At 42.9% G+C, this 22120-nt stretch overlaps 1 protein-coding gene across 1 annotated transcript in view; it reads right to left on the bottom strand.

Annotated features, from left to right (window-relative positions):
• DMXL2 (Dmx like 2) overlaps positions 1–22120 on the bottom strand; it is an 81368-nt gene that overhangs the window by 18266 nt on the left and 40982 nt on the right. The window contains exons 19-32 of the mRNA XM_055002322.1: positions 21677–21787; positions 20211–20380; positions 17999–18096; positions 17725–17890; positions 16794–17058; positions 14266–15311; positions 12559–12750; positions 11817–11893; positions 11158–11288; positions 10141–10389; positions 5766–5947; positions 3873–4003; positions 2903–2988; positions 1531–1732 (exon numbers count right to left, since the gene is read on the bottom strand). Of these exons, the coding sequence (XP_054858297.1) occupies positions 1531–1732; positions 2903–2988; positions 3873–4003; positions 5766–5947; positions 10141–10389; positions 11158–11288; positions 11817–11893; positions 12559–12750; positions 14266–15311; positions 16794–17058; positions 17725–17890; positions 17999–18096; positions 20211–20380; positions 21677–21787 (3106 nt within the window). The remainder of the gene's footprint in view (positions 1–1530; positions 1733–2902; positions 2989–3872; positions 4004–5765; positions 5948–10140; positions 10390–11157; positions 11289–11816; positions 11894–12558; positions 12751–14265; positions 15312–16793; positions 17059–17724; positions 17891–17998; positions 18097–20210; positions 20381–21676; positions 21788–22120) is intronic.

Genomic DNA, 22120 nt, shown 5'->3' with positions numbered 1-22120 from the left:
TGGAACATTGAAAACTCTCAAAGTAAGTTCAGTCCTGCAGGTCAACGATTGTGTCTTCACAAATTATCAAAGCCTACAGTGAGCTCTAAAATCCTTCTGAACTCAAGAGGCAATCCCGAAACGGGATTATGGAGGGATCCCATTAAATAATGGGTTCTTTTCCATTAAAGGATAGATTCATTGAACAAAAGGAAGTTGCTGAAAAGAAACAAGAATGAACCATACACAAATCCCCATTCCATAGCTTCAAGAAAACTGAAAAAAGAGTAACGTTATTTCTGCTTTTTGATGTTTCCTTAAAATAGTAGCATTACATTGAGGCAGCTGTAGATATTTCTGTTTCCAAAGGGAACGTGACTTTTAAACTGGACATATTAAAAAAAAAAAAAGAACTGGAGAACAGAAAAAACGAATTCTGTGCTAAATAAGGACTACAGTAACTTTGTGTTCATCGCAGCATTAAAAGCCTAAGTCTGACATTCAAAACAAAAGAGCTAAGAAACCAGCGGGAGAACATTTCTGCCTTCCAGAACCATGGCTGCGAACTTCAAAGTCCTCATTTTCCAGCAAAAGAAATTCAAAGGGAGACTCCAGCATGGCTGAATTAGAGTTCCTTATAAAGCTAAAAACACCAGCTCCCAAGGCCACAAAAAGGACCTGGGATTCCTTAGCCACGACAGATGTCACCTAGCACAGGAAAACTATGCTAGGTGGTGATGATAACCCCAATTACTGTTCCTATGAACTGCGCTTGTACTTTTCTTGACTACCTATGCATTTTATATAATGTACATCTTACTTTGTACTTCCTACATTTCACAATCCTCTGACCCTGTTCTTCACAACTTTTTCCCTTGGAACGCAAGAACAGCCTTGCCGGATCCGACCAGTGGTCATCAGCCAACCCGTTGACCTTAAGGACCAACAGGGCACAGCGGTCTAGCCTTCCTCTGGTGTTCAGAGATTTGCTGCCTCTTACTATGGAATCTCCCTTTATTCACCATGAATCTGTCTAACCCTCGTTTAGAGACATCTATGATCATAATAACCTCCTAGGCTAGCCTGATTTCATCAGCAGGATCGGCCTGGTCAGTACTTGGATGGGAGACCACCAAGGAAGTCCACAGTCTCTATGCAGAGGGAGTCAATGGCAAGCCACCTCTGTTCATCTCTTGCCTTGAAAACCCTCTGGGGCTGCCATAAATCAGCTGCGACTTGACGGCCCCTTCCACACGATCATAATCTCGTACCTATCTATTTAGACCCACAGTGTGCATCTGACAAAGAGGGTTCTACATATTACTATGGTTAATAAACATTTTATGCAACCTTTCTACCCAGTCCAGAGTCCCCAAGGTGGCGAACAATCAAACCACAAAAGTTTGTACTTGAATAAAAATTTGAGAGTCTTGAAGGAGCTGGAAGATCTCTGCTGATTTTTGCTAAAGCGGACTAACAGGGCATCCCTTGTAAATAGCTTCAGTTTGTTCATCACAAATATTATTTCCTCGAAAACGAAATCTTTCATACTTGAAGGGTGTGTTCTCAGGGTCAACCATGGCTTTTATTCGAGCAGCAGCTGCTCCCGCGCCTGTTCCAAGTTCAGGGAAATAAGTATTGATGTAATTTGGTGGTGGACCTTCGAACTGGTCAACTGTTTCTTGTAGGATCTGCTCCCAGTTCTCCAAAGTTTTAATCACAGAAATTCCCAGCGGCGACTTGACTGGAAGATCTACAGCAACATAAAAACAAAACAAACACTACTCGACCCAAACTGGGGTAATTTTGATGACCAAACATCTCTCATAGCAAAAGAACAGTACCATGACAATCTTTAAAAAAAGTCTGAGAGTAACAGGGGCCCTAAGGAAGGAGACAATCTAGAGCCAAGCTAGACTTTGGGCAATGGAAACTCCAAATTTGAAGAAAAATACAAAAAGAGTTTTTATCCCCCCCCCCCCGCCCCAATCCAGAGAAGTGATATTTGTGCATGAGCAGACCTTGTGATGAGAAATGCCACACAAGGTCTCATGAAAAGACATCTTGGGAGCTATTTTGGATTGCCAAAACAACCCAAAATGATGCTTAGACCTCCAGTCTTATATAGAGTACAGATGTGAAGAAGAGCTGAAGAGAAGCTGGGCAGGGGTAAGAAAACTGAAGTAGAGACAGCAAGATAGCATGGGGAGGCCAAAGGGATGACTATGGGCCAAGCTACAAGTGACGAATGACACTTGAACAGCAAGTGGATTGAGTGGAGGGCAAGTGAACAGGGAGAAATACACTTGCTGTTCAAGTGTCATTCGTCACTTGTAGCTTGGCCCTGAGCTAGAGGGAGAGGAATAAAGGGAAATCGACAGAGGTGGAAGCAGCCGAGGTGGGGTTGGAGAAATGGGGAACTTGAGCAAGAACCATTAGGGAAATAGGGTTTAGATGCAGTCACGGATGGAGGAAATGATGTTTCCTGCCTCGTGTGAGTCCTCACAGGTCCCAAACTTGTGAAAATACTGTGTCGTGCTTGGGGCAATGACGCCTCCAACACTGTCTGAGTTGGTGTGGGTGGCACGCAACTAACCAGGCTAGTTGTGAGGGAAGATAAGTTGTCAGTTTGGCTGGTACTGAAACCATGTGCAGAGCCAGGCTGAGACTAGGAAGAGGGCCCACGGCATAAGGCAGCAGGAGGCCAGGATGGCGAATGTAGGACTAAGCTGGACAAAAAGGAGACGTAGGACTAAGAACATGAATCTGAAGAAAAGGTGGAAAATGAGATGAAAGAAAAAGGAGACAGGGAATCAAGAAGGGGCAAATCAGAAGGGGCTCTGAAGAAACTCGAGAACAGTTAAGATCAGGAGAGGCTGCATGATTTCCGGGTAGCGTACATGCATAAAACAGCACAACTCACCAGATATTTCTAAACCAGTAATGGGGAAAAAGGTCTTCACGTTGTGCAGCGCTAGTTTTACCATTGCCAAATGGATAAGAGCCCAGCTGCAGAAAGAGAAACAAGCGTCAGACACTGCAGGGCAAAGCCATTTCTGTATAATGGTTCTGCTACCCTTTCAATATTTTTAAGGAAATGTTTCCTCAACATTAAGAACAAACGGACAGGCGAGAACGTGCCAGAGGCTCTCTTGCTGGAATACGGCATTCTAGATTAGAGGGTTCACCTTTTGTGAACAATTTAAGCAGGATTGATCACCAAATCCTATTAGAGTTAATTTCAGACTATCCTCTCTGGGTCCTCCTCCCTCGGGGATTGCTCATAGGCCATTTCCACACACGTTGAATAATGCACTTTCAATGCACTTTCACAATCCTTTAGAAGTGGATTTTTCGTTCCACACATGGAAAATCAGTTTCAAATCTTCACTAAAGAGCATTGAAAGTGGATTATCCAACGTGTGTGGAAGCAGCCATAGCGTTGACACGCAATCTACAGGACTTCTAATAAACTGCCTAACTGTTTACATGGCCATTCTTCCTCTTGGAGACAGATAATACTGAGGGATTTTTATTTTTAAATTCTGTGAGAGAACGCTGTTCAGGGACTGATTTAGGACTCAGGAGTTGCTAGTAGGAGACACCAGGGAAACAAAGAGATTTTCTTCCCTTCCCAGGTTTTGTGTGTCTGTCTTCATTTGGTACTTCTTGAAATTTCCTGGAAGATCACTGGAGTCAATTAAAGGAAGTAGAGAGAGACTGAATCCCAAATGGGACAGAGACGGGGGACCAAACCAATAGACGGTACTGAGGCCTTGTGACCGTAGGATATCGGCTCAGACAAAATACATCTTAACATATCAATGGGAGAAAAGTTCCAAACAGTTCCGTCAATCATCTGTGATATTTTTAGCCCGGTTACTGACATCTACCTGTACGAGTTGGCGTCCTTGTGCTCAAGAATCTGCGTATCAGAGAGGAAGGCATCATCATCCTCATCTTCGCTATGTATACTTTCATCGGAATCATATATCACTCCGCTGTCAGATAAAGGAAGGAATGGCTGCAAATATAAGATTATAATAACGATAAAGCTGCATGCTGTTTGCATGTCCATTCTGAGAGTTCTAAGAATACTTTTTCTTGGTGCAATCCTGACAACAATCCCATAATCAAAGCCAGTAGGTAAAGGTAGTCCCCTGTGCAAGCACTGAGTCCTTACTGACCTATGGGGGGACATATCATTGAGGATAAGGGAGCAGAAGGGGAGAGACAACAATTCTCGCAAGGCCCATCTACTGAGTTCACGGCAGTGGCAAGATCGGAAGTGGGGATTTCTCAATTTGCAGCTGAGCTTGGGATACGACATCATTTCCATATAAAAACAGAGCTGTTCTCCACCACATACCATGTTGATTTTAAGATGCTTCTTCATTTTATAGGCTTGAATCTAAACCACTGCAAATGAAGAGTTCAAAAAAGGGGTCTTTTGCCATCCCCCCACAAAACTAGTCTCGAGGGTTGGGGAACTCTCGGGAATGGTATTGGGGACCCAGGGGCAAGGTGGGGGGCGGGATTGGATGTAATCTCCTCCCACCACTCTTTCATCTCTCTTCTTGGGTGAAGTGTTAGGAGGCCAATCTTCAGCAATTTTTCCTTTCTACTATTGCCCCCTCAATGGCATTTCATAGCACTCCCTAGGGCCAAATGTGGCCTTTGTTTGAAGGCACTGGTGAAGTAGGCAGGGAGAAACTGGCAAAGAGCCCCTTCCTTTCACCACTGGATGGATCCAAGGTATTATTTATTACTCAGCAGAAAACAGACTCCCAAAGATAACAAGAACCAAAACTTAACAGAAGTAAATTTAGTATGAAAAACGTCCTTGGGATAAGATTCTCAACCCGGGCAGCACAGAGAAGAAATACCTGGCCGCTTTTCGTCCCCTCATGTGTTTTAGACTATATAATAACAGAAAACAACATTTCGAGGTGGGGATTCCAGCCCACGACGCCCGCACTGTACATGGTTGGAAGACAGGATGCTGTACGACCTACCCCCCTTGCTAGCTCTGTACCCATTTCCAAGACTCTGGTTCAGTAGGAAACTTGGTTAGCGTTAATGGGAATACACACTCCAGACATACATGCATGCATGTGTCAGGAATGGATGCCTCCTGTCATACTCTGCAAGGCTCCGTGTACTCTGTGTGACTCTGATGTTAGAAGCTGCTCACCGCCTGGAATGCGACAGGCTGCTGTTCTCTCTTTCGCCTGGGAAGGCCTCATGGCCTTGCTGAAACATCTTCTCTGCTGTGTTCTGCTGTTCCTCTAGCAAACTTAGCTAACTGTTCTCTGAAGGGGGGTGGGGCTAGGGCTTGGCTTAGAATCCTATAAACGTTAGGTGCTTGTAGAGGAACGCCATTCCTGGCAAATAATATAATCATGAATGAACGAGTAGCTTATCAAATAAAATGCTTTAACTCATGCAGTTCCTGGACTCGTGCAGTGAAGTCTTTGAGAGTTACTTGGTAGAACCTTACAGCATGTGCATGGAGATCCACTGTCCGTTCTTGAGCACTTTTCCATAGCTGAGCAGCATCGTGTTTGCGCTCGCCACAAAGGCTATTCTAGCAATGCCAAGAAGGGGACTGCAGCAAAATCCAAGCATTGCTGCTAGACAACCCTCCGTGCATTCCTCCCCAGAAAACCCTGCTAGATGGGCCAATGGTTTGGCTCAAGATAGCTTCATATCTGTGTGTCTGCTGTCTTCTTTTAAAGACATTCCCTCCCCCCCGGACATTTCTCTGATACAGAAAACAACCCTACCTTGGCAACAAAATAGTCTAGCATGCTGAGCTCTGGAGGAATGAATTTTTCTTTGTAGGACGGTCTTTCGGCAGGCACAGGTGGGGGGACAACGTTGTCTTTCACCGGTCTTCCTGGCACCAACATCCTCATATTGAACCTACGGCGATGCTTGTCCATTTCTTCGGAAGGTACTGGAGGGGCTGAACACAGAGCGGTTAGATGGCTCCAACGCTAAGTACCAGCTGGCACCTTAGTTGCTATTTAGAACCTTTTGTGCAAATTTCAGTCTTATTGAAAGTGCATCGATAATCCACACGGTAATATCGAGCATAAAAAAGTGCTAACTATTTGCAGCTAATCCATAGCTAAAAAAGAGGTAACTGTAATCTTCAGATAGATCCTGCACAAGTAGAGAAACTGCTTTGTAAGTGTTAGCAATCACTGAAGTAACAGAGAAATCTTCCAGTCTAAAACTAGTATCTCTTTAACAGCGTAAGTCTTGTAAGAATGAGAGTGGCCATTTCCACACACGTTGAATAATGCACTTTCAATGCACTTTCGCAATCCTTTTGAAGTGGCTTTTTTGTTCCACACATGGAAAATGAGTTTCAAATGTTCACTAAAGAGTATTGAAAGTGGATTATCCAGCGTGTGTGGAAGCAGCCAGTATTACTGTAATGCTTTAAATGTCAAAGTGTAAAATCAATTTTTTCCCATTCATGTCTGGTGAGGCAGCACTGAAGATTACACTTACACCATTCCAGACATGCTTAAAATCCAAGAATTTCTCCACCAAACACACAAGCTTGAGTACTGAGTTAGTCAAAATATATATTAAACCCAACTGATTTTGTCCAATACTGGCCAAATATTGTCAAATACTGGTCAAGCACTTGGAAAAAATAATTGTGGAGGGGGGGCGGGGAAAGAGTCATTTATTCAGATTTTTAAAAACTGTTATTGTGAAACAACAATGCTCTATTTTTTAAAATTAAAAAAAAAACCTGTAGTGATGCATACTAGTACTGTCAGATTGGTAAAATTGTCAAAAGTTTAAACAGTTTGCCTCCATACTTGGCTTTTAGCCTGGAATTCCAGAGTTATCTTGAATTTAAAAAAAATAAATTTTGGTTTGGTGCCTAAAGGAAAGGAAAGTAGGCATCAGGCATAGATCAAGGGGAAGAGAGTTCTAGAGGCTCTCTTTCCTACAAGTCAGGATTCTAAGCTTTGGTTGGGAATTCTGGCTTGTAGGGAAGAAAGCAACCCATTTCTTTCTTTACTTAATTTACAGCCTCTTTCTGAGGGCCAAGCTACAAGTGATGAATGACACTACGTGATCAAGTGGAGCGCAAGTGAACAGGGAAGAATACACGCGAGTCTGTTCGCTTACCGTGCAAGTGTTATTCGTCACTTGTAGCTTGGCCCTGAGACTCATGACAGATCACAGAATTAGAAGATAATGCGATAAAACCAATTTATGTTCAGATATTATGATAAATTGTGGTTTGCCGTAAAAATTGCCACGTGCAGGAAAAGAGGGAGGAAACTTGTGAATATAAGGATTATCTTTCCCTGTCACCATGTTCACATAGCAACTAACTATCTGCTATCATATTAGGGGCTCTAGAATTTTGACACTCTTAAGAGCTTTAGAATGCAAACTGCTGGCCTCTTAGAAGCAATTCTGAGCACTCAAGAATGTGGTTGTTACCACGTGTGCTTGTGCTTCTTGAATCCTGTATTCCTTGGGAGATTCCTGCAGTTACAGTAAATAATCCACAGAGGAAAATGCCCCATGTTGCTGGGCCTAAGGCCAATCATGCTTTCGTGGGATATTCAATCATGCTTTCGTGGGATATTTGACAATGTTTGGTCCTGGTGAAATACTGGGCCATCGTTCGTAGGTTGATCAAACTGGTTGATTACCCGTCCATCAAAACAAAACAGTTCCATCTACTCTGCACACCGTTACAGACCTTCGTTAACGTCCTTTGTTTCACCAGAAACTGGATCTGCTACTAGATTAAAAGAAATTTAGCTTCATCAGAAGGGAAGAAGGCACTTTGGAAATTAAGTATGAAGCTTGTCATTCTTTTCAGAAATTTATGGGTTTTTTTTTTAAAGTCACCACCGAAAATTTTGAAGAACAAACATTGACAGCTGGGAAAAGAGGTGGTGGAACTCAGTTGTGGAACTCAGGACCACACAATGATGTCACTTTGGGTCAGTTGGAACAAGGGGGGAGTTTTTTAAAGTTTAGATCGCCCTTGGCAAAAATGGTCACATGGCCGGTGGCCCCGCTCCCTGATCTCCAGACAGAGGGGAGTTTGGATTGCCCTTCGCACTGCTTGGTGGCATGGAGAGCAATCTAAACTCCCTTCTGCCTGGAGATCAGGGGGTGGGGCCACTGGCCATGTAACCATTTTCAAGAGGTGCCAGAACTCCGTTCACTGCATGCCAGCTGAAAAAAAAGCCCCGTTTATGTGTCACTGCTGGGTGTTCCTCAGGCTTGTTTATATTAACCTACATACGGGCCAGATTCAGCATATGACAGCAAGGCTGTTTCCACACAGGATTTTTTCCTGCATCGGAATACAGGGAGCACCCAGTTTAAATGGGAGTGTCAACACGACGTGGTCTGGGTTTCTGCTGCTTTCCTTTTGAACCAAATCAGAGGAATGGAAACATCAACAACCCATCCTTTCAACTAAAACGTTGTCAGGATTTAAGGGCTTGTAGAGAGTAACCAAACGACAACCGATCTACAACATGCCGCTCCTCCGAAAATCACAACCTGGTGGCTGAATTTGAAGATGACGGCCAACTAAAATTTAAGTCTCAACTACAACCCAACCCGGTGGAACCCTCTGTCTGAGGGCACTCGGGCCCGCCAGGATCTTGTATCATTTCGGCGGGCCTGCAAGACGGAGATGTTTCACCAGGCTTATGGTTGTCAGGACCATCATCGAGCCTCCCACCGATCTCCGATATTCGAGTACAGCTCATGTGTCTGTCTACCTCCTCTTTGTATGCTGGGGGCAGGAATGTGTAGCCAGCTATATCAGGTTTTTGTATATATATAATTTTAATTGCTGAATTTTATTGTAGAATTTGCTATGCAATTGTATTTTATGACTGTTGTACCCCGTCCTGAGCCCACTTGTGGGGAGGGCGGGTTAAACACCGAATAAACTGAACTAAACTAAACAGAGAAAAGGCAACGCAACAGGTGAAGAAGAGCAACAAGCCAAAAACAATCTTAACTAAAATCCATGCTGAAGATTAACTTCTGAACATTTTATTAGGGAAGGGAACTGCACAGCAATCAACACACCGACTGGCTCACCATCCTTCTGGCCTAGCTGCTCTGGGCCATGGCCAGCCGCAACTTCATTGCTATTTGATAAAGTTGTTTGATGCAACAACTGTTGATTTTTTAAGGATGTTGCATTTTCTGTGTTGGCTGGTAAACACTGGGGTTTATCTGAATTGAATCAATTAGAGAACCGGTCACTTTATTATCTGGGACCAGGGGTGGCGCAATTTGCTCCTATTACTTTCATTTAAGTTGAACAAACAAGAGGCTAAAGAAAACAGGAAAAAGAAAGAGCAAGAGTCCAGTAGCACCTATAAGACTTAACAAAATTTGTGGTAGGGTAGGAAGTTTCGTGAGCCTGAGCTCACTTCTTTAGTATCTGAAGAAGTGAGCTGTGGCTCATGAAAGATCATACTCTACCACAAATTTTGTTAGTTTTCTAGGTGCTACTGGACTCTTGCTCTTTTCTATGGCTAAAGACAGACTAGCATGGCTACCCATCTAGAAAAAGGAAAGATGGCTTGCCAAAACCAGTTCTTTCCCTGTAATTTAACAGCCTACAGTCTACAAGCCATATATTGATATAAATAATTTATCACTGCATAAATAAATACGATTCTAATACGGTTTGCAATGGGGTCAACTTATCAGCATGGCAAAAGGATTATAGCCGCAGCAATCTTCCTCCAGCTAACTAGAGTTTGGAGTAGGACATTTTTCACCAGTAAGAATTTTATAAGGTAGAATTCTGTGACAAAGGGCACTAGCTGCAATTCTTAATTTTCGATTCTTTTGAATTCTCGTTATTTGGGACTAAGAAGATACAGGCGGCAGACCTATGCATACCCATGAAAACTCCCCAAATAAATCCAGAGGGGCTTTCTTATGAGTAAATGAGATTAGCGTCACACAGATAATTATGCTGATTTCCATGAACATAGAACAAACTTTTCTGAAAAGCTCTTCCAACATAGTGGTTCCTTAAAGGCTCCTGTCTGCACAACTGAAAGGCTGATATACAGCGGGCATTTGCAGTTCCCTTCCTCTAGAACTGCTGGCTGTTCTGATATATATTACCTGGAATATTTTCAGACTGCCTTCTCGGCTTTACTACGAGCTTTACTCCCCCTCCAAAAACAGCAGCCCACATGCGATTGTTCAAGGGATGAGCTGCGAGCCGGAACAATTCGTTGCAAGAGTTGGTCGCCAAAGCATGGATCAGCAGGCTTAAGTAAACAGCCACCACAGCTTCGCACAGCAAGACGTTTAATTTGGGTTGATCCTCGTCCTGGGCGGTATTTAAGAGACTGATAAGGGAACTCACCCCTACAGAAACAGAGGACAAGGAATGAAAAAAGTACAGTGAACAGAAAAGGGGATCTCACTACTCTTTCAGCACGTGAAGCTGCTTTATACTGAATTGGACCATTGGTCCATTAAAGCTAGCCGTGGTCTTTCATATCACCCACTGCCTGATCTTTTTAGCTGGAGATGCCGGGAATTGGGAATCTGCATGCCAAGCTAAACTGATTCAGTCCACTAATCTATCAAAGTCAGCCTCGTTTATCCTGATTGGTAGAGTCTCTCCAAGGTCTCAGGCAAAGATTTTTCATATCCCCTCCTAAACCAACCTTTTAACTGCAGAAAGGATTGAACCTGGGACCTTCTGTATGCCGAGCAGATGCTCTACCAACTGAGCCACACACCCTAAAAAGACGAAGGCTAATACGTTTATTGCGGTATAAGCTTTCATAGACCAGAGAAGAATCAGAGCACTGCTTCTCTCATGCAACGGTAAAGTAATCCTGCTATGCTAGAGAAGAGGGACTGCAGGTATTGCTACACAATAATCTTGGACATTTAAGATGATATATTCAGCTGAACTATGTCTGAGTATGCTACATGCAAACAAGTTACATGAATTATAGAACACAAAAATTGGCATTCCCTTAAGTTAGCAAGTTATTTGGTATCTGGAGAAGGGAATCTTACCATCTGCTTTCATTTATAACGTATGCAGTGCAAATGGCAGTAAACGAGAGGGACTTGGAAAATTGTGCATGGGATATTATTAGCAAATGTGACTTCTCTTACCAGGCCACTGAGCAGGCAATGAATTTGGTGTCGCGTGCTCTTCAATGCTCTCCGTTCTCAATCTGCGGCGGTCACTCAGTAACAGTCCTTGATAAACCATTCCTGTAAACTGATTTGTCTCCGATTGACTGCTAAAAAGAGAGACATCCCCCCAAATTTAATGTTTCTTAAAGTGAGAGGGTAGAATTTTATTTCAAAAGAAAAAAATGGCAAATTATTTACAAGTTAAGTTTTCAGACATTGGTAAAGATTCTAGATTCCTGTTAGTAATTAAGAAAGTGCTTTTGGAATCCAGGAACATGATCAACAAACACCAGTTTGTTAAAGTGCTCAGATTCAGACACTGTAAAAAATTAGAGTTGGATCAAGGACTTCCTTATACCAGGAAGTTATACTTCCTTATACGAGGAAGTCTCAGCACACTGGGTTAGGGGACAGAAGGACGGATCATCTGAGCTGGAGAATTTCAGGACTTTTCAAACAACAAACCAATTGTGGTTTGTTCACGACAGTATGAACACACATATGTGTAACTACTTGCACCGAAATCAACACGATATACAAAGCATAGGATTGAAAATGGGTGATGCCCTCAATAATAATGAAGAACGAAATACATCTGAAATGCAAATGCTGGAAAGAGCAGTAAGGGCATTTACCTATAGCTGTGGCTGTCACACAATGCTTGGTAAATAGACGCCGAAAGTGAAGCCGCTAACGAATAAAGTGTATGTACCTAAAGGGAAAAAAGTAACGTTCTATTTACTGCAAATATAAACCCGATCAAACAGACACAAATTCTCAGTACTAGTATGAGAGCTCTGAACCTTCCCCTCCTTTTTGGTTCTGCCACAGTTTGAGATGAAGGCACCCTATAGCGTTGGCAAAGCAACAAGTAGCATTCTTGGAAACTGCTTGGAGACTTAAATCTACTGGAGACCATCACAACGCAATCCTCAATATATGAACATGGTTATACTTCTTGCCAATCTCCTTGCAGCCTCTACTATCACCTGCTTCCTCTTTGCTATGAGAAGATAACAATGTAATGGTGCACAGCCTAGAGCTGCATTGCATAGAACGGCATTGCTCCATCTGATTACCCACACCTTTGATACCACTTTCTACTAGGGGCTTACCCGCAATAGTCTAATATCCTCCAGATTGGTGAGTTTTAGCTGTGTGGGTTGGGGTTTAACTGTACAAACCCAAACTGCTGCATATAGGATACAATGCCAGGGCAATTCAAAGCAGGTACATTAAGGAAGGTGGATTCTGCCCTAGCCCATCCACTTGAAGATTATACAAAGTTAGAACCTTGATTGCCCACAGCTCAGTCCATGCTGAAATAAGTCAAACCCCATTGATGTTTCAGGAGAGAGTGCCTTGCCCTCGGACTACCTTGACATCTTCAACATTGGGATGCGGAGGGGTTTTCATCTGCACGATCGTGTGAAGAATGTCATGGATGTGGTTGTTTAAGTATAGCACCGGGTTGGCTATGACTGTTTTTGTGGAGGCGATGCTTGCTGAGAGTAATGGCAGGGTCGTGGGTAACGGAAGCGGGGACTGAAGTTGCTTGACGGTCGTTTCCTTAGAAAATAAAATACACATATCTATTAAATAAGAGGTAGGGCAGATTTCTTGCTCCTAGCTCATGTACCACCTTCATTCTTTTAATGTTGGACCTTCAGCATGCAAAACAGATGTTTGACCACTGAGCCACAGCTCCTGTCTTAAATCCTAAAGATTTTCATAACGCAATATGAAAAGGAAACACAGCAGGGGTAATACAGACTGCGCCGCTAGAGTAAACAAATGGTTACCAAATTGCAAGCCAGCCCCTGTACTGAACGTGATTCGGGAAAGATGCAAGGCCTCCTTCCCACATCCTATCCCTTGACTTTAGTCTAGTATGCCTTGACTAGGCAAGGGCTTTTCAGGGAAAAGCAGTCCCCAAGGCAAATATCTTAACAAACTTCTAGAAAATACTATCTAAAAGTGATGCTCTGACCTGGATAGCCCTGGTGAGCCTGATCTCGTCAGATCTCAGAAGCTAAGCAGGGCCAGCCTTGGTTAGTAAGTGGATGGGAGACCTCCAACAAAGACCAGGGTTGCAGAGCCAGGAAATGGCAAACCACCTCTGATAGTTTCTTGCCATGAAAACCCCACCAGGGGTCGCCATAAGTCAACTCTGACTTGAGAGCACCACACAGACATCTAAAAGTGATAAGAACCAAACTCCAGCCAGCAGCAAACTAAAACATTACCAAAAGAAAGAGCAAAAATCAGCAGGGGGAAATTTAAAACTGATCAAAACTCAGAGCCACTGAAAGCAGTTGGTAAAATCAGTGACAGAATGAGCCGTGACGTCAAATGGCCAGAAGACCAAACCGGTTAATACAGATGAAAATAATATTAGGCAGGGAGTGGAGATAATAAAGCTCTTCTGGAAATAAAAAAAGCGATCATTTATGGATGGTCCTGCTGAACCTCATGAGGCAGAGAGTTCCGCAGTCTGGGGGACAGGATTACCACCCCCCATCTACCCATCGAGCTCTCATGAAACTGGGTGACTGCTTATTGAACCCACTGCAACTGGGTTTAACTTTTAAAAATTGGTTTTTATCTTTTGATTTTCAGAATGTTTTCATTGCTTTCTAAGCTACTTCGGAAGTTTTATATAAGCAAGCAAACACAAGGCCGAGCATCGCTAGCCATGTCATCTGATTTGTTTCTTCTTAATTACAACAATGGTATGCTTTTTATCTTGATTCAGGGACGCTTGCTATGATAACCCTAAGCAGGGTTATACCCTTCTAAACGCACTTCAAGGACTTTACTGTTGGGATACCTGGAATAACACAGTCTACTTCTCATTTCCTTCTGAGAGCCATTTTCTAAGAACTTCACTGCTCTCTCAGCTTTCTGAGTGGTCAGTGGAGAAACTTACAGGGTCCAGACTCAATAAACTTTGGACCGAATGCAGCAAAGGTTATTTGATTAAGTTATTAATTTGGCTTGTATCATTCAAGAGAAGACAAGTGAAATTGCTACTAGAACTGCTATCAAAAGGAGAAAAAAAGTTGATAAAACGGATAGGCTTACCTGCTGCGATTCTTGTAACAAAAACTTCAGCTCCATCCTCACGGATGCGAGGCCACCCCCCTGCGCTCCATGGAGGCTGCAGTAGCTCAGGAAGACTCTCAGGAGTGCCTGATTCTTCTGCAGCCACCACTTCCGCCGTTCAGCATGTTCGCGTTTTGCTTGCAGTCTCCTCCTTTCGATCTGATGCCGTTCGTACGAGCCAATCTCTGGCTTATCCGGAAATTCTTCCCGTTCAAGCAGGTCTCCATTGATCTGGGCATCTGCACAGCCTTTGCTACGTGCTTTGTGGTTTGAGATTTCATGTAAAGCTGCAATTTCTTTTTCCAGCCAGTTGTAAAGCTGGAACCGGAGCTTTCCTCCGTCGACTTCATAACCGGTGGCCAATGTTCTGAGTTCAGTCATGAGGATTTTGAGACACGCTCGGAACTTGAGCTGCTCAGCAATCACATCGACTTCTGTTTCTTCTTTGTCGCCATCCTCACTTTGATTGGCATCTGGGCTTTTCTCATCTTGTTTTTGACTTTTGGCTTCCAGTTTCGACCCCTTCATTAGCAAACCATCCTCTTCTTCCTCTTCTTGCGAACTGCTTCTGTTTTCACCCCAGTCCAGTTTCAAAGGCTCATCTTCAAAAGTTACCGCTGGCTGACTCCAGTCAATAAGGGGCACAGATTCAGCCATCGGCCAGTTTGCAGCAGTCCCTTCCCCCAAAACTTTTGGCTCCAATTTCACACCATTCTGCATAACAGGGGTCGGGCTAACTTCCTCTTTTTTGATAGAAAGGATGGATCTGCAGCTTATTTGGGGAAGTTTGGAAAGAACTTCAAGAGCTAAAACGGGACAGCCCACTTTAAAATGAGCATTTGCGGTAGTGAAAAACAGCTTCCTCTCAATGAGATTAATTTTATCCACAAAGATTTTCTCGGCTTGTAAGCCTAAAGTGGCTAAAGTCCCTTCGGGCGAGCAAAAATTTCTACGGATGAGTAAGGGGTGGGTACGAAGGTAGTTGTAGAAACTGAACACCACGGGATTGCAGGATTTGACAATAACTAAAAAAAACAGGATATAGGGTTCATCACTGAGACACATCAAAATGCAGTCAACAGAATGAATACTTTGCAAAAACTGGGGGCACGAACAGGACATCAGGGAGAGAGATGGGGAGGGTTTAGGAAACAGTCAGGAATATGCTCCTATGAATGTACAGGGATACACATGCTATTATTTAATTATTTGATTTTTATACTGATTCTCTTCCAAAAAGGACTAGAAGAGGTTCACTTCAATCATCAATTACATCAGTTAAACTCAACAAAATACATAACAGAATGCAAGATACATAAAACCACACTCATCCTATCCCAAGGCTATAAGATCCTACAGATAAACATCAGTATTACAGATAATTACAGTACCCAGCAAGTTAACTACGCTTCACAACAAAGAGATGTTAAGAGCCAAAAGCACTCTGAAATAATGATAAGATTTCTGAAATGTCAACAGGTCTTCTTGAGAGTGTCTTCTGACTAGACATGGGCACAAACAGAAAAAAACATGAACATGGTGTTCGTTGTTTGTTGACATCCACAAACAACGAACATTGATGAACATGACCTGTTCACGAACATGTTCGTTGTTCGTGGGGGCCAGCAGGCTCTCCTCCAGCCATCAAGATCCCTACCACACCACTCCCAGAAACCCTACCTGAGCAGGCAGCAGGAAAGGTACCAGTAATAAATAATAGCTTGGCCCCGGAGCCTGGCAGCAGCCCTGGAACTTGAAGAGGTAGATCCCTATCCCACCACACACAACGAAAATTCAAGCTCCAATGCACTCTCCCTGTCTCTCTCTCAAAATGCCAACAGCAACTCTCTCTCCCTCACTGTCTGCAAAACCAGAGCTGGGAGCCCCCCTCCCCCCTGCTCTTTGCTTCCTTGTAACAAATTTGGAGCTCCACACTTGAAAGGAAGATCTGCCTATTAAGCTAAATTGGGCTTAGATTGGGGTTTCCAGAGCAATGGCAGGAGTTCAGACAGAGTTCAGGCAGTCCCTGCCTCTGGTTGCCAAGGGAATTGATTGCAGGTGCCAGATTGTCTGGCTTGACGAACAGCAATGAACGAGGCTTGCAACGACCACCTGTTTGTTTAGAATGGGGTTTCACAAACAGCTTGTTTGCGAACAGCTGATAGGGCTGTTCGTGGCTTTTTTAAGTTCGTATTACTGTTTGTGCCCATCTCTACTTCTGACATTACAGAGAGAGGGCAGCATAATCGTGACTGCCTTCCCTCTGCTGGAAGAAAGTCATGCTACCCCGGGGCCACGAACTGCCAGCAAGCCCTCTGAAGATGAACAAAGGGGGCGGGAGGGTTTATAATGGGAGAGGCGGTGTGAGCATTCCAGACATACCCCTAAACCATCATATTTTACGGTGTTCACTGGGAAACAAATAGCTCAAAGTGTACCCTGAATCTTAATGTGTACTATTTTATTTGCGAGGTTGACATTTTTCACACAACTGTCTATTTCTTTACCTGGATTTTCATCATCTTCCTTTGGTGTCTGTTCCAGTAAAGTGTCGAGTGCTCGAGTGCACTCTTTCATTACCCAGTAAGCAAGGCTTCTCAGGAAAGGATCAGGATGCAGTTTAGAACAGCTGAACCCAGTTCCATCTTTCTCACAGCCCAAAATCTTTTCATAAAGGATGGCCGTATAGGTGGAGGAGATCTCGAATTCAGACTCGTACAAACGGGCAATGACCATCGCTAACTGGATGTCTTCCATTTTCTCAAGACATACCTACGAGACATAGCATGACATGTTGCGGTGATAAAGTTCTAGCACTCACATTTGGAAATTTAGATTAGAAAAATGTAGGGCTCTTTTGCATCTTAGATTTCTTCTGCCAGTTGGGCAACAAGCAATGAACAAAAACTGATGGTTACACCTTCTCAGGAAGAAAAGAGCAAGAGTCCAGTAGCACCTATAAGATTAACAAAATTTGTGGTAGGGTATGAGCTTTCATGAGTCACAGCTCACTTCTTCAGATATCAGATCTACCTTAAGATAGATACTAGATCTTCTTCAGATATCTTGATCGACCTTCTCAGGAGGTTTGCTAGCTTTCCACTATGATTATATTGTAAACTATATCCACAGAATTACCAGCAGATGACAACCAATATATTAGATCAAACCTCGCACAAACATTTCACAATCAGATTACGGCTCATTTGGTACTACACAGAACAGGAAATAAAGATTTGGGTCATATCTCAAGAAGTACGATGGCATTTAATAAAATAAATGAAAGTCAGATGGATCACATTCAACAATCAGAATGTGGGCAAACAGGGATGTCTGATACCTCAACTAATTTTCCATCCCTGATGTTGCGTGAAAGCGGGAATAATTATATCTGGCAAGTCTCATAAATATGGCATGTCATGCTGTTTGGTCAAATACCTCTATAGCATCCTTTAACGACCCTGCTAATAAGAAAAAGGCAGCGGACTGCTCAAAGCGTTGTTTCCCCAGTAAAGCAAAAGCATTTTTCAAAGCTGCTTTGCGCCACCGATCTTCACTGAAGTTATGGCTGAAGAACTTCGTCATCTTTTCATCGTGTTGCGACCTGTTCATAAATTAAAAAAAAATTAACAGACACTTAGCTTCATTACTGAGGATGTTTGTCCCAGGAACATAAGTGGCATTTGTGATCGTTTCCATAAGCATTTCCTACCGAAACAGGCCCCACACCACGGCCTTTTTCTTCATTGCAAGGTAAAAGAGCGCCGCATCCAACGCATCGCTGTTCCTCTGAAATGCTGCTTTTGCAACCTGTAAGGGGTAAAGAAGGCAAGAAAACCAAATCAAACCTCCACCACATCGAGAGGAAGCTTCCCCCACCCAAAAGCAGAATGTGGACATGTGAGATTTGGGATTTTATAATCTTAGAAAAGAGTCCAGTAGCACCTTTAAGACTAACCAGTGCTTTTTTTCCTTAAAAAAATGTTTAGGGGTACTCTCAGTGGTTTAGCAGGAATTCCAACATTTTAAATTTTTTACTTTCTCCCGTTAGATTCACAAAATGTTTAGGGGTATGCGTACCCCTGCATACCCCCAGAAAAAAAGCACTGAGACTAACCAACTTTATTGTAGCATAAGCTTTCGTGAATCACAGTTCTCTTCTTCAGATGCATGGAGGGTAAGAAGAAACTGGTCAGATATATAGGTGGAGAGGGGAGGGCGGAGTAGATTTGTCTGACATTAAAAATGGCAACATCCAGAAACCAGTGGGAGAACACTTCAATCTATTAGGACATTCCATCAAGGACTTAAAAGTCACTGTAGTTCAACAGAAACCTTTCAAAAACAGAATCCAACAGGAAACTGCTGAACTGGAATTCATATGTAAATTTGACTCAGTCAGGCTTGAATTGAACAGAGACTATGAATGGTTATCTCATTATCAGAAGTAACTGATTTCATTATCAGAAGCAAACTGATCCTATTATCAGAAGCTACTGATTGCACCTACTCCCCCTCCCCTCTCCACGTATATATCTGACCAGTTTCTTCTTACCCTCCATGCATCTGAAGAAGAGAACTGTGATTCTCAAAAGCTTATGCTACAGTAAAGTTGGTTAGTCTTGAAGGTGCTACTGGACTCTTTTCTATTTTTGCTACTACAGTCTAACACGGCTAACTCCTCTGGATCTATATAATCTTAGACAAATTATCACAGAAAATCAGGACTCAAGGGGTGGAAGAAAACTGATCACTGTACAAAGGAACGATAGGCAGTTGTTACATTTGGGGATCGAAAACCCATCAGCCAAGAAAAGCGAACAACTACAAAACCATACCTTCGTATTGAATCATTAACAACGAATGCCCTGTTATTTATAAATTTCTTTTTATATAGGATGACTAACTGTGAAAGGGAGCAATACAATGGGTTATTATTTATATTGTTACATACAAGATGAAATTTTAAAAAGTTAGAAAAGGAACCAACTAGGCTCTTATTATGTTTTCTAAAAATATAGAATAAGTTTTGTTTTTATGGGTCAGGTCCAGCCCTTACTGGGAGAATATAACATTTGAAGTTTAGTTCTAACTGGACATCCAGACCTGGATAGCCTAGAGAAGCCCAATATCATCAGATCTTGGAAGCTAAGCAGGGTTGGCCTTGGTTAGTAATTGGATGGGAGACCTCCAACAAAGACAAGGATGTCTATGCAGAGGCAGGCAATGGCAAATCACTTTGCCTAGAAAACCCCAGCAAAGGTCACCCATTCCGCACACGTTGGATAATGCACTTCCAATCCTCTTTAGAGATCATTTGGAACTGAATTTTTCGAGTGTGAAACAAAAAATCCACTTCCAAACGATAGCTAAAGTGCCTTGAAAGTGCATTATCCAACGTGTGCGGAATCAGCCTATGACTTGATGGCAGCTCTACTCCTCCTCCACTACACTGGATATGGCACGCTGCATTCTAGGACAGTGCTTTGAATTTTACACTGATCATCAAAACAGAAAGAATCGAAGTGAAAAATATTGCCTTGGATTAATTAAACCCAAAATTATTGAGAACGACAAACAGAACATGTGAACTACTGTGCCAGATCAGTTGATATAAACTGGGAATTTGGATAATGTTGCTTGACATGGAACAACGGTTCTTGACCTTATACCAGTGTGCTGTATTGGTTTAAGTGCCAGACTAAGATCTGGGAGACCCAGGTTTGAATCCTCACTCTGCTGTAGAAGGTCGCCGGGTGACCTTGGGCCAGTCACTCACTCTCGGCCTAACCTCATGTGACAGAGTTGTTGTGAGAATTCAATGGAAGAGGGAAGAACAATATAAGCCACTTTGGGTCCCCACTGAGGAGAAAGGTGGGATATAAATGAAGTAAATAATTCCTCATGAAAATGGGCCCCATTACCTTTTCCATGCACCTTCGGAGAGTGTTAATATTTCTGACCCACCAGCCTATGCCCATGGCTCTGAGCTCAGACCACTGCGGATCTCCTCGTTGGATGGCTGGAATCATGTTGATCAGCTCTTCCTCAGCTTCGGAATGAAAAGCCCAGGCAAAGTGGCATGTGGAGACACCTGAGCAATGACATGAGGAAACCCCGTTGCGTAAAACGATTAAAATTCTGTGAAAGTACCTAAGAGAAATAGTATTGGGGTGGCAGTAGGCTAACCATTTCCCTGTGCCAGGTGGGCAATCTCTTGCTTTATTGATTGATTGATTGATCGATCGATTGATCAATTGATTGATTGATGCCATTTATCTTCCGCCTTTCTGACTGTGAGCGGAACTACAAGTGACAAAAGGCACAGGTTGGACACTTGTCAGCTTCCCTCAAGTTTTGGCGGGAAATGTGGGCAGCTGGGCGGAATGTTGGACAAATGACAGTTGAAAAGTCCATCGGACAGCAGTCAGAGAGCCAAACTGCAAGACCAGGATGCCTACATTTCCCATCAAAACTTGAGGGAAACTGACAAGTGTCTAACCTGTGCCTTTTGTCACTTGTAGTTCCGCTCTGAGACTCAAGGCAGATTGCATTGTGTGAGATTAGTACAATCAGTGTCAAGGACAAGGGCAGGCATTTCCATACAGTGTCAAGAACATTTCCATAAACAATGTCATAGGGTAAATGAATACAAGTTTACAAAGACATAGTATTAGCAAGGATCGTGGTTCGGCCTGCCCACTGGGCCCTTGCGTCTGGGCCAGCAGGAGAAACCTGGGGATGGAAATGATGTTGCGCAATGTACTGATGTCACTTACAGGTTTCCACCCCAGAAATGATGTGTCGCACAACATTATTTCCACCCCACAACATTATTTCATACAGTTTCAGGTAGGTCATCATGTTGGCCTGCAGTAGAACAGCAGGATTTTCTTCAGGTATATGAAAAGGGGAGCTCTGATTCTGGAAAGCTTACACTCTGAAAAACTTGTTGGTCTCTAAGGTGCCACTGGACTCAAATCCCAGGTGCATATGGAAGACTCTCACTTTTATCTCAAGAAGGTGCCGCTAGGTTTTGTCTTGCTCCAGTTGGAAGAGGCAAAATAGAGGACTCAGCTTAATTTAATTATGGATAATTGTGTAAGTAAAAACAGGTAACTACTCCAGGCACCATGAACACCTATCCTCCTTAATATACTCTTGTTAGCTTTTACCACAAACTCTGTCCACGTAACATAATACCACAAAATCATGCTCCCTGAGTCTAGACAACTGGAGCAGTTTCCATTAAACTACTAGACCCCCACAGGATGCCTTTCGTAAGAGGACAATTTATTTCCTCTAGACCTATCTGAAATTATTTCCTTATTTCCTTTCCCCACCCCCGAGAAAACTACCAAGTGGTTCTTAAAAACAAATGATGCTTTACCTTGATGGAGCAGCTGGACACGGTACAGAGGTGGGAGCGATGTCAGAAGACATGTATGTAAACGCATCGCTAACAAATACCGCAAACCACATTCGTCTAGCGTGTCTCTCCCTGTAAAACAAAGAAATGTTTTCATGAAATATCGGAACACAACACACAAAGATGAGCACAAGCAGGTATGCAGACACATACTCGCACGGAACTAACAGGCTGTGTCATTTTGGATGGCGTTAATAAAAGTTATGACATGGCTTTGGTTGTTAGATTTTTCTTTGGACCAACTCAGCTTCCTGGAAACTGTCTAACAAAACCCTTATTACCACAAGGAAAACTTTATGGGAGAAGTCAACTGCTCGGATGAACATTTCAGATTATTAAAAAAAAAAAAACATTGCATAAGAAGGGATAATCTGCCAAGCTTGCATTTATATCTAATTACTCCAG

The sequence above is a fragment of the Eublepharis macularius genome, chromosome 18, assembly GCF_028583425.1.
Source record: "Eublepharis macularius isolate TG4126 chromosome 18, MPM_Emac_v1.0, whole genome shotgun sequence".
Lineage (NCBI taxonomy): Eukaryota > Metazoa > Chordata > Lepidosauria > Squamata > Eublepharidae > Eublepharis > Eublepharis macularius.
Note: the sequence above shows the minus strand (reverse complement) of the source record. Positions and strands in the feature narration are given on the sequence as shown.